The 13,171-nt window shown below is 41.5% G+C and overlaps 1 protein-coding gene across 1 annotated transcript; it reads right to left on the bottom strand.

The window, feature by feature from the left end:
* Positions 1-4,469: 4,469 nt before the first annotated feature.
* On the bottom strand, positions 4,470-12,482 carry LOC109859366 (homeobox protein MSX-1-like). The gene is made up of 3 exons (XM_020437568.1): positions 11,099-12,482; positions 6,912-7,093; positions 4,470-5,193 (listed from the first exon to the last, which is right to left on the bottom strand). The coding sequence occupies exons 1-3, from the start codon at positions 11,937-11,939 to the stop codon at positions 4,978-4,980; spliced, it is 1,239 nt and encodes a 412-aa protein (XP_020293157.1). The 5' UTR covers positions 11,940-12,482; the 3' UTR covers positions 4,470-4,977.
* Positions 12,483-13,171: the final 689 nt, after the last annotated feature.

Raw genomic sequence — 13,171 nt, 5'->3', positions numbered from 1 at the left:
AATTCGCGTTTCAATACTCTCAGCGAATAATTCTTGTTTCTATCGTGAAACTCTTGCTTTCAGAATTTCGCTGACTCTTCAGTTTTCTTATCAAATATCAGAGTATTGCTACATATTATGCTATATAATTTGTTTTCCATCTGAGAAGCTAATTAAACGTTTCGATACTTTCGTATTGTGATCGTATTTGCATAATTAATACTTGCCGGTTTTTTACGGAGCAGAATTATCGCGTTTTGTAACGTCGTTACATAATCATCATTATTTGAACACGCGAAACTTTTTAACTTCGTTCGAAATGAGAAGAATTTTTACTTCAATAATTTTTACATTAAAACTCAATTCCACGCACGTTTATATAATTAGTATAATTTTCTCGAAATTATTTTTTTCTTTTTTTTTACATCAAAAGTATATCAAACTTTTTCAATTGATTTCATTTTTTTAATAAGAAAATCTATATTTTAAATTATTTATGTATGTACAATAAATTGAGGCATGTAAATAAAATCTATCACGAACAGCGAATTATAGTGACACCAAGTATCAAACTCGCATATTTTTTCAGATAGAAATTGTAGTTTCCGCTCATCTTCGTTTCGCATTCCGAGTTTATTTGATTATTGTGTGAAGCGCGAGACGATGCTAAACTCGATCTGATACTCGCGGTCCTCATTTGTTTAGCGGGCCCCTCTCCTCCTTTTCCTCCCCCCCTGCCCCCGAAATAATCAGCAATCTGTACCGTTGCGTGTTTTCTGCCAGTCGGCTTTATCGCGATCATTAATACACCCTCCGTGGAAGGCATTTATCGGCAGATAATTAATTTTGTTGCGTAACGCCGGGTTAATCGCTCATTAAAGGGGGCACCCCCTCCCCCGCCCGTCTCGCGTCGCCTTCTCCGAAAAGCGGGACGCGCGCGCATTAATTCAACAACAGATAATTTTGATCGCGCAGTAATGCCGATAATTGGATCGAGAAAACGAGCTTGTGGCGACAGGCGCGATCGGCTTTCTGCGAAAAAAGGTAAGTTAATTAAATCATTGCCGTTAACAGCCGACAGCGCCGACGCGACGACGATTCGTTCTGTATATTAGAGTTATCGGCATTTAAATGAGCCTCCGATAAAAGCGACAGAGGAATATTGATGGGTCGCGAAAACGCGCGTACCTCGTCCAATCATCGTTCGGCCTAACAATATGACAATGATATGCGCGAATAGGTGAGCGCGCGCTCGCGAGAGAGAGAGAGATATATATATATTTTTACCTTTTTTTCCACAATCCGCAAGTCAATATAAAAATTATCTCGTAACTGTTTTGGGTAAAATGTAAACTTTATGTTCTGTAATAAACCTTGACTCCTCCTAGGTCGATAGGTCTCGTGTCGTACTGATACGTATATCAGCGCTTCACGCACGTGTGACGCGTTTATGTGTTGCACACGGTATTCCCGGGTCAAAAAACGTGTGTGAGTGTGTTTATGTGTGATAAAGCGTTAAATGATATTTTCAATACATAATTAACCGCTGCTGCTGTTGCACACGTTTACATTAATATACACATGTATAATATACATATGTATATATATATATATATATACGTAATAAGATATTACGCGCGGGCTTTATATTGGCCTCAATTAAGCAGCGCGATATAACGGCCACTCTACCGTGCGCATTGCCAACAAAATTATCAATTATCGAGAGAGCATGCTTTATATATCGGAATCAAACATTAATTTATTAAAGTTGAAATGCGTGATTGCAACATTTCAAGACGAAAGACGGCTTTGCTCTCATCTTGAATAGAACGGAACCTCGTGACACATACGATATCGCGAAACGTATTTTTGTGTATTTGCTTTACGAAAATATCAAACAACAACAACGATGATATCATTCGTTTCTTTGTTCGCCGCATTTTTTAAATTGAATAACTCTTTTTTTGCAAAACTAAATAAATTTTTAAATTTTTTGTTTGTAAAACTTGACATCGCAATGTATTTAATATGTATGAGTGTTATTTCGGATTCGCATATATTTAACTGCGCGCGAAAAAAAAAAACAAATGCGTGTTTTTTGTATATCTCGCACAAAACGCGATTAGCAATCTCATCGGAAATGCACAAGACATAAACCAACTAATGACTCGTGAAATCCAAATTGCATTGCTCAAGTACGAATCTCAATGGCTATTTTAAAGTCAATTGCGCAAAGATCTTGACCCGCGATGAACTTTACGTCAGAGTCGAGCTTTTATTGAAGGCGTAAGAAAATCAGATGCAACACACGTAAAAACACGGTGAGATCTGCGGTAGAAAAAATTCAGTCAAAGGTAGAAAACACGCACGTTTCTGACACAGGGTAAAATAAAACACATTCTAAAAAATGCATATCAAATAAACAAAAATTTCGTCAAAAATTACGATAATCATTTAAATGCCTCATTTCGGTGGAAATTGTAATTTCGTCTGCGACACACACGCGGAGAAGATAATAAACAAGCGAAGTTAGTAAAAAATCTAATAAATATAACGAGGAGCAGCCGCACGATAATACGAGAGAGAGAAGATCTGACGTTATCTTCCCGGCCTTCCCTGAAATAATCAAAGCGGTCAAGTAGCGGGCAGTAATGACTGGCGACTAATTGCGCGATTAAAATTCAAACACGTACCATTTACTTCTGGAAAATATTCTAACACGGTGGATTCTTCCGTGGAGAGAGACGCGAGCTTTTCTCAGATAGAATTTAATTAAAAAAGATTGTTAAGTGCGCCGCGGAGAGTTCGAGAAGAAATATGTTTCCAACGAAAACACACTTTCGTCATTGTAAATTTATTTACACCGTGACTTCTCCGTGACGAAGATTTTATTATCTCAAATCACTCGTTAATTTTAATTAAGCCACAAAAATTACTCTGCACCGAACGTCAGAACTGTGATCTTTGGGTTAATAAATAACCGGATGATATAAGGATGTTTAACTTGTGTGTTGCGTCACACATACGCGAGAGAGTGAGAGATAAGATAGAATTAATTATAAATTTGTGTACATGTAGTGTGTTGGGTACATGATTGCGTCCGCAATCATAAGTCTTGAACGACGAAAGTTACATATTGCACTACATATAGTTATAAAAAGTGTTGGGTTTTCTAAACAACGTGTTATCTGTCGTAAACACGATTTGTTTAATTTCGTATTTTTGTACAATCTTTTTTATCATATAGTTACTAAACTTTGAATAATATTTACTGCCGCCGCACGTTGCTTTATATTTGCGCTGTTTCATAATTAATGGTATTTTTTTTTTTATTTCTTCTATATTTATGTTCTATATTTCGATTTGCTTGCAATTCTCAATGGTTTATAAATAGAATAATTTATATAGTCAGAAGAGACATGTCGCGATATTACCAGATAAACTGTACCTCTTAGCAAATTCTTCGTTTGGTCCTTCCACAGATGCCAGACGTTCGAGATGTGCTTTCGATCTGTGAATACTATTCGAGGGGAGTATGAGGAAAGGGGCAAAGGTACAATTAACTATAATGCAAAAATGTGATATATCGCGGACGACCAGTTCGCGAATGAAAAGCGGTTAGATAGGAACGGACGTACGGGCCAGCAGACGAAAAAAATTTCGAATATTTATGTCCGGTATTATTAGCGTACGTCGGGCGATATCTCGGTGGGCATCGCTAATTAGCCCGCGCGAACGACCGCGGGTCTTTCGGCAAACAGTGCTGGCTACTGTCTTTAAAGGTTTCTTCCACGAGGGCAATCAAGATGGTGGCGCCAACCACCCGGCGAGGTTGATTCCGAAACTAATTGCCACGGCTAATTTATCCCAACGACATATAACGCACAGAGACGCCATTCTCGGTTACCGCGTAATCGCGTTCGCGTAATCGCCGAGGAGAGATCCACGCGAGAGCACAAAATCTCTCACGTATAGGTGCTCAAACTTAGACGGGACTACGTATGCACTTTGGCCGGGATTTTATTTTGCTACGCCACGTTAAATTATTGTCTACAGCTGAACGAAATAGACGAGGTTTCTGTCGCACGATTATACGCGTTATGTTTCTCTTGATCGTTTTTTTTTTTTTTTGTTAATGCCATCTTTGACACAAGAGAAAGATAGCAAGATAGAAAAAACGAAACAGAGATTTAATTGCTATAATATTATTGAAATAAAACTGAGAGTGTGTTGTTAGTGTCGGAAACTCTGTGGAAGTGTAAAAATTTGCGCGCACAGAAATTCAGTGAAATCAGACCGACGTGAAAAAATGGCGCACGAACGTGTTTGTTATTTTGCAATAACAAATTTCAAGAGTGACGTGTGCGGATAGAATAAAAATATAAACAAGAATAAGAAAGGAATGCGGAGAGGAATAAATTCTGCTCGTTGCGATCATACAATTTATTAAATAAACTCGTCTAATTATTATTATTATTATTATTATTATTATATATATATTCGCTTTTACATTTATACAAAATTGGAAAAGGAATTTTTTTGCTTCAAAGATATTGAGATTTATTTGCTTTATTGTTTGCATCAAACGATGCGACTCTTATCTCACGTGTGGATTACCATAGGGATTGTATGTACAAAGCAATCAAAACGACCCGACCTATTTACAATTTTATTTACAACTTTTTTTTTTTTCAAAATAGTTTTTTCTTCTTATCGACTTTTCTTATAAGCGTTAATTTTACAACCACTGTGTGAAACCTCCGCACATTTTGTCTCTAAACAAAGAAAACAAAGTAAAGTCGATATGAGATTCTTCTCGTTACAGTCCCGCGAACTTTGAGCGCGGCAATCGGCGCGAGTTTTGAAGAAACGAAATTATTTCACGAAATTACACGAGTTTTCGAAGTTGGTTGCTCTGAATGCGTTGTGCCTCTCTTTTTTTTTTTTTTATTTCTTAAAGTCAAGTGGCTTGTATAGATTTCTTTGTAGGTGTTACTTTCATTCTCTCACTGAATGCTGAGCGATCGCAGGATGCGCCAACCCGTGATGAGAAAGCATTCCTACGGGATAAAGACCAGCGGGAGTCAAGATTCCAGGATGCGATCCGTAAAGTGCGGTGTGATGCTGCCTCACGGCAGACATTCTCATTTTCTCGATCTCCGCTTCCTGCAAACGTTTCGCTTTAGCGCGACGATTCTGAAACCAGATCTTAACCTGCAACAACAAATTTATTACGGCTTGTTTAAAAACGATGAGATTTGCAATGCGCAAAATTACATTGTGTAATATTATTTTGTGTTCGACGAAATGCTCCGCTTGTAAGATTTTAAGCATTCGATCGGAATACAACAACGTTACACAGCTCGAGGTAGGAAGATGCGAATACACAGACACACACAATAATTTTAAAGCGTTGTTTGTTTTAGAAATATTTAAAAACCATTTATATATATATATATATATTGAAATATATTTAAATATATTTAAAAAAATATATATTTGAATACATTTTGAAAAAAGTGATAATTATTATGCAGTTTAAAAAACTTGACTGTGGAATATTTAACATCAATCAATGTCTTCCGCGCGATCTTATCGCGCGATGCTGATAAATAAATACATCAGCACGGGAGATTTTTCGAGAATTTATTAATTGTAGAAAAAAATACGCGTTTTAAATAGATTGCAATTTTACGACGATATAATATAATCGCCTGTGTAATTTCGTCCGCCCCGCGCCGCAGGAATTCGCGGCTTTAGCGTTCGAGATGGTGTCGTAGTCTTTTAAAATAAACTCGGGGGGGAAAAAGATAGCTCATTAAACGTCTGAGTATATTGGGTCGTAATTTTGGCAAACGGCATTTCGATGACATCGCGATAAAAATCGCGAGAAGAGGAACCGATAAATAATCCGCGATATCGTCGACGCATCTCTGCGACTATAAACAAACCGTTACCTCGCACCGCAATTTTATCGACGTCTATCTTAATCGAATAATCGATGCCGCGTTTCGGAGCGGCGGCGGCGCGCGCGGAAATGCAGCGCGCGCGCGCGCGTTATATACACGACGATTCGGCGCTTATTATATATCGTTCGTGTTCGCGTTATAAACGCGAAATGCGTTTCGGAAATCGCTGCCAGAGAATCGGGATCTCAGCCGGAGATAATTGGCCGGTCATTGCGTGCTATCGCGGAACGTGTTTCAGGCAATTTGTAGTCTATTAATAAAATTATCGTTTTCTCGTTTCTTATTGCTCCCGGTATTATTGCCCGGGCTCGAATATAGCGCGCGCATTATTACGCGCGTTAATTACCGCGCATCTGGCAGCTACGTCTCGGACTAGCACAACTCGAGTTTTGAGAGAGAACACACGCGCGCACTGTGTGTTTCACGACTCCGAATGAACGGCGGCGGCACCGGGGGGGAAATAAAAACAAAAAAACAAAAAAAAAAAAAAGAAGTGTTGAAGGATACGAAGAGTTTCTAGATATATATACGTCGGTTTTGTGACACAGAGAGTTTCTAGACACACTGGCGGATGAGAGAGTTTCTATGGACACGATCCGCTCCGAAGTCTCATCAAGCCGCGTCGGTGCCGCAGCCGCGTCTCGAGGAAGAAAATTATGGTTCTCACAGCGCTTTCGTATCTCTGAATGCTAATGTGCTATTTTGATTGCATAAGTTAGAGCGAAGAATTTATTAATCCACGATGAAATGTTCAAAGATTCAATGTTCTTCTCGATCGGCGCGAGAGACCGGTTCCAAGAGACGAAGCGCGTCTCTTGGAAATCGAAGACGCGGCTGTGTATATTGGTGGGATAGAAGCGCCAACCAGTCAAGCGACTTTTAATAGTCCACGCGCGCTAATTAGTGCGCTTAAAACGCGCGATGCGCATTCTTCCGATCCGATCGCACGTAATTGACTTTTACCTGTGTCTCGGTGAGATGTAACGACGACGAGAATTCCGCTCTCTCGGCGACACTCAAGTACTGCCTCTCCCTGAACTTCTTCTCAAGGGCCAGTAACTGCTGGGTCGTGAAGGGCGTTCTGGGTTTACGGTTCGGCTTGTGCTTCCTCAGGTTGCACTTAATCTTCGCCGGCTCGCCGTTCTCTGTAAGCGGACAGAAAAAAAAAAAAAAAAAAAATGAACACGATCTCAGTCGAGGTCTTGTGTGCATGTCGCGCATGGGGTAACAGCGACGAAACATTATGCTCGCGTACGTACAAACTGACGGACAGATACAGTTCATCTCCTTCCCGCGAAGAAGGTGTTTCGCGGAGATATACGAGGTATATATAAGGCCGATATGTGCGCGCGCGCGCGCTTGCGCGGATGGAAAGGCCCCCGGGATGACCGCAATGTCCCGGTTTTTGTCCGACCTCGAACGGACGGAGAATAGCCCCGTCGTGGGGCAAACGCATCTTTTTAGGGTGCAATTCATAATTTTTCCGTCGGAACGGCGCCCGCAAACTGGCCTCATTACTTTTTTGCCCGGCCGACCGCAAAATTCCGGCCGCGAATTGTTTTCTACACGGCCGGTCCGCGGCTACCGCGCGCTCGCATAAGAGAGCGTCGATCGTAACGCCTGCTCTCGCACGAGGAGAGAAGAAAGACGTCGTTGGCGAGCTTGGTATTCCAGCTCCTCGCGCGCTTGAATAAAGAAAAAGACTTACGCCGCCGCGTCGGTTAATTGCGCGTTAGAGGAGAACAACTCGCGTCGGTGCGGTTGTTGTAACGCGGTTGTTGTTATTCTGTTATAAAGACCAATATGGTCATCATCGCGTCGGACTCGTGCTCGACCCGAAGGTGTACTAATTCCTTTAGTTAAGTTATACGGATATTTTATTAGCGTCAATTTGTTGAATTATCGGGTCGGACCCCCGAGACACCTTACGCGACATTTGGAAGCTGGGTACGTCGTTATTTATCTCAGTTTTCAGCACCGAAAAACACAACAATTCACGATATGTTGCGCGTGCATTTTCATTAAAAAATTACAAATCATTCGGAAGAGAAAAGAAGAGAGAGAGACAATTGTTTTCTTTTCTCTTAACTCATTTATTTTGCGATCTCGCGGTTAGAGATATTATTCCGGCGTTAGTTTTCGAACGTACGTGTGTGGCAGAACATGTAGATTATTGTACACTTGTGTCTTTGTGTCCCTCGGATCAATCGAGAACGCGTTACGAATCGTTTTACGTATATATACAACGCGCAGGAAGGAATATAACAGACAGGGAGTCCGGTATCGGAATATATCGGTTATATTCCTCGAGATTTGTCTCGAGACAATTGACAGATTTGTAGAGAGCGGAGGTGAACAGCTTCTGTACGAAGCAGCGAGGAACGCCGAGGAGATCCAGACGAGAGACAAAAGACCACATCGCCGTTGTCTTGGCAGTTGCCGTTTCTGAATTTCAAATTCGCGTTGTCAGAATCGCCCTTCACTCACCTCTTCTCTCTCTCTCTCTCTCTCTCTCAGATCTCTCTTCTCCCGTCCCGTTTCAAGATTCTCTACGCATCAACCCGGACTTACAACACGGGTATGCTCGAGCCTACTTCGGAATTGTCCTTTGTATACGTGTCTCTCACCGCTCGCTAAGGGTTCCAATTAGTCTCCGGCATCCGGTGATCTCTCCGCGCATCGCGGAGCCACCACCAAAAACGCGGGAGCCCGATTTCAATCCGGGGAACCGAACCGATCGGGGAATGTGCATTCGAAATAATTAGCTGATTTTGCGGAGATAGCGATTGTTCCGCGAATTCGAACGATAATCCTGAACCGAGTGCAACCTTGCAGGGAACGAATCGGAGCAATTGCGGGTGTCTTTTGTTGGGTGTTGCATAATAACGATCGAGAGAGAGAGAGAGAGATACCGAGATATTCTCGATACAATCGTCTCTGATTTTCTGACTGAATCGCTGAATTTCACGCTTTTCGAAAAGCAATCGTCGATTAGCATACCTCAGAGTCAGGTATGCTAAATTGACAAATAAACATCAAGCAACAATTATTTAATAAAGAACAGAAAACAGTACGACGGAAAAAAAGAGTATAACATAAAAAAAAGTATATAACAAATTGGACGTTTCAATCTCTCACAGAAAGATAAAAATTATTATTATTTTCCCACAAGAATATTGTTGCAATAATGTGAAACAAGACATAATTCTTTCAACAACAAGTGAAATTTTCGGTCAATGAGAGACGCTGAATATTTGTCGCGTATTTTGTACATATATGTTCGTGTAAATTTTTACACGAGAGTTTCGAATTGAAATTTCAATTCTTAAATAATTCTTTTAATTGTTTGAATTTGATATGTGTAGTTTTTTCTTACGTAAACAAATCTGTGATTATATGAAAGAATAGCATTTGATGAAGTAAATTACGTGAATTATTAAAAATTAATTATCAACAATCAACAAGAGAATTTGTCCATTATTTGTGATATCTCGCGCATACTTAAAGGTGAAATTGCTTGCGTTTGTTTTTACGGCACTAGATGCAGAATCACTTATTTAAGATAATCACGGTAAAAGAATGGAGGCATAAAAACTTTGAAGGAGTACCGCCGATCTGTGAAAGTATCCCTTAGAAGAGTCCATATTTCAGAATTACGGCATTTCACCCGCATGGTGTATGCGTATATTCCATACGGGATCTCGTCTAACATTTTTTTTTACGTTCGCACCCCGTAAAACCACCTCTTTCCTGGATTACATTTTATTAGTTACGTTTTAAAGTGTTTTGGGTGTTTTTTTTTTACAAAAAGTTGACGAAAAACCCATTGTTTAACATATCCACGTAATATCGTAACACGCCTGATTTTTCTATTAATTATAATATAAAAGAGAGAATCTCAAAAAACATTTGACGGTGAACGAGATAACTGATAAATAAACATTGGTAATTTATAAAACGAAAAAAATACGTAATAAAGTGCATAATTTATGAACATGAGACTCGTTAACTTTGATAGCTAAATTATTTAAAACGTTTGCAGATCGTTAAGTCAGTTCCGTAAACGTTTTACTTTCGTAACTTCAAGAATATATAAATATGCACATGAATATTATTTAGCTTATTCGAGCGACGGGGAGCGATCGTTCGCCGCAAAACCGAAGAGACCGGTAGAAAATCATTTTTTTTCTCGACAATCGTTTAAGTTGTCTCGGAGCACCGTCCTGAGATTTAATTTTCATTTTTTTTTATTAAAACATTTACGACAATCTACGCAAAAACATATTTAAATTCACTCTCTAAGTTAATTCGACCAAAAATAAAATGATGCAGATTGGTTTTTCAACGATCATCTTACGTAAATTATTTATTAGCCAATTAACAAAATCATATGTGCCGCATAGAATATGTCGTGATGTTATTTATTTTATTTTAGTCGTGTTAAATATTTCAATTAATTCTTACAATTCACGTAAAAAAATAAAACAATTGAAAAATTATCATAGATACAATTCAACCCAAAATATCAACAAAATTGTTTGAAATTTCTTTAAGTATTTCTTTAAAGTATTTGAAATTTTTCTTGTGCGCGCAATTGTAAACGATACAGATACACTTGTTTGATTGCTGTCGCGAAGCATTCTTCTCGGTTTCAGGTCTGTGTTTTCAGAATATCATCACGTTCGATATTACGTCGATAAGGAGTAAAGTTGTCCGGATTCTATATAGCAGCGTGAAATCGCTATCCGCAAACCGCGTCGCCGCAACCGCGTAATCGCTTTAGCTGCAATGAACCATGAAAAGAATTTGCCGAGAAACACAAGGGGCGATTGGCACTCCGCCAAGGATTGCTCGCGCAGACTATCGCAAACACACAGTTGTCATCGTAGTTGCCAAATAGCTTGACTCCGAGCAGTAAAATTAAACACTAAAGCGATCAAAGAGATTAATGACTGTTTGGAAGAATATCGTCATTCGGAACACGAAATAAAACTCTTTCCTCAAAATCAAGACAAGATAACTCCTCGGCGTTCACTCTTCAACACGCGCAGATATATAATTTATCAGTTCTAATGTTCCAACGCCTAAATGAAGAAGTCATGGTGTAGAATATATATTTTTTTTAATTTTTTCATAAACCTGATGCTTACCGTTCAGAGGAGCATGATGAGAGAAGTGAGACGGGAAGAACGTAGCCGTAGCCGCGGCAGCCGCGGCCGCGGCGGCGGCCGCAGCCGCGTTCTGATGTCCGCCGGCCCAGACCGGATGAAGACTCGCCGGGATCCCGGGGATACCGCCTAGGGCGGAGAAACCCCCGAGATAGGCCGGAGTTGGCCTAACCGGAGTCGGGCTTGATGTCGCATGATGCTGAAGATCCTCGACGTCCACCAGTCTGCTCTCGTCGTCGTCCGTTTCCGAACACCTCGAGTGAGCCTCACCGTGAGAACTGCTTCTGGGTGATTGCGAGCCGACGTCCTGATGATGACTTCCGACGATCTTCGGCGACGAGGAGGCTGTAACGGATTCCGGAGTGGTGGCTCTCGCGTTAACGGATGAACGCGCGTGATAATCGACGACGCTCTCAGAGGTCGTCGATCGTCTGCCTGGCGACTCGAACCCGGTTGTGTCCGGATACATAGATGAAATTCTAGAGTCGCTTTGCGGAGAGACCGAAAGTCTAGCTTCTTGGGAATTGAGACCGGGCGATAACAATGGCGTAGTAAATCTTTTGAATTCTGCACGACTTGATACAATAGAATTTATGGGTATTCGGGACTCTTGTCGTATCGGCGAGTAGGACAAGGAAACAGGAGATCTCGGCGACATTGAGGATTCCGACGTCTTTCTTGTGTCCGCTAACAAAGCTGCGACGGAGAAGCTCAATCGATGAGCCGGTTTGGAAGCACCCTGCAACGCATTGGATCCGTCGGGCGATTCCGGCGGACTGGTTGATGCAGGCGTCACCGGCGAGGTCATCGTTATTACTGTCATTCTCGGACGTCGCGACTGACACACGTTCCGCGTCAATTAACACTTCCTGAATCCACAAACCAAATGTCTCCAAAAAGACTTGTGTGAGTATTTCTGAATCTGTGAGCGAGCTCTATTTGCTCACATTTCTTCGAGAAAATTGGAGCGGCTCGGCGTAGTTTCACTTCCTCACGGACGACTTGCTGACTTGCATGATTTTTCTTTTTTTTTCGGTGTTACGGAGAGACTCTACAATTTTCGGAGTCTGAGAGTCGGTCGGAGAGAGTCAACGAGATTTTCGCCACCGAAGGCGGGCGGCTTCAAGAGAGAGAGAGAGAGACACGCACAAAAGAGAGGACGCGCACAAAGCACATCGACGTCACGCCGAGAACATTTGTCCGACGTTTGACAGCTCTCGTGGACGATGTCCGTTGGATCAAGCAGCTTCGCTAACCTTCCAGCCAAGCCGAGCTCTCCGTGTGAACTGAGTTTGACCGCTCAACCAGTAACGCCCTGATTTTTCCTTTTGCCTACGGCCGGGCGATCGTGGTGGGATCCGAGCGCCCCTCGGATGGAAGTGAGAGCGACCGTGGAAGTGGGGAATTCGAGCGACAAGAGCAAGAAGGAGAGGATCAGAAACGGGGCGAGGCTGGCCGTACCACCAACTTGGGGGCGATTCCTCGCAATGCTCCGCCCTCCGTAACCGAGTCCCCCAGGAAACATAGGCGGAATTATCTATACAGTGATTTTTGTACGCGAGGAATAAGTTTCTCTCCCCGTGCAAATGCGACGTGCTGTCACGCGGAGCGGGAGCGGCGCGCGGCAAAAGGGGTGGACGCGGGCCACGGGGAAAGGAGAGATTTAATCGCTCGCCACACTCGCGCTCTACTACGTCGGAGAGACGGTAATGAGCGCAATTGAGCAATTAGGCGGAGTGATTAAGATTGAAAAAAAAAAAAAAAAAAAAACAAACAAAATATATAAGAGAGCGCGAACGAGATAGTTTTTCAATTGTCGCGCTGCATATTTATAATGACGCTGATGAAAACGGAGAAATGACCTTTAGACCGTTTTGCTTTGCGAAGAAGGAAAGTGTTCGAAACCTCCGCTTGTGAATAAGCGCTGTTTATAATCGCGAATTAATTTATTTTTCCCCCCCCAAAAAAAAACAAATCATCAACAAATGTCAATATTAATGACGACAACGCGTACGGAGACAACTCATCGAACATAAATCATTGATTGAGAGGATG

Source organism: Pseudomyrmex gracilis, unplaced genomic scaffold, assembly GCF_002006095.1.
Source record: "Pseudomyrmex gracilis isolate BER0280 unplaced genomic scaffold, ASM200609v1 scaffold_259, whole genome shotgun sequence".
Lineage (NCBI taxonomy): Eukaryota > Metazoa > Arthropoda > Insecta > Hymenoptera > Formicidae > Pseudomyrmex > Pseudomyrmex gracilis.
This window is presented reverse-complemented; position numbering and strand designations above follow the sequence as displayed.

Excerpts from the sequence above, each read along its gene's own strand:
- LOC109859366 (XM_020437568.1), bottom strand. The coding sequence starts at position 11,939 with ATGACAGTAATAACGATGACCTCGCCGGTGACGCCTGCATCAACCAGT. Across the intron at positions 7,094-11,098 it reads TCATCATGCTCCTCTGAACG|AGAACGGCGAGCCGGCGAAG; the intron begins GTAAGCATCAGG and ends GTCCGCTTACAG. Across the intron at positions 5,194-6,911 it reads TACATCTCACCGAGACACAG|GTTAAGATCTGGTTTCAGAA; the intron begins GTAAAAGTCAAT and ends TTGTTGTTGCAG.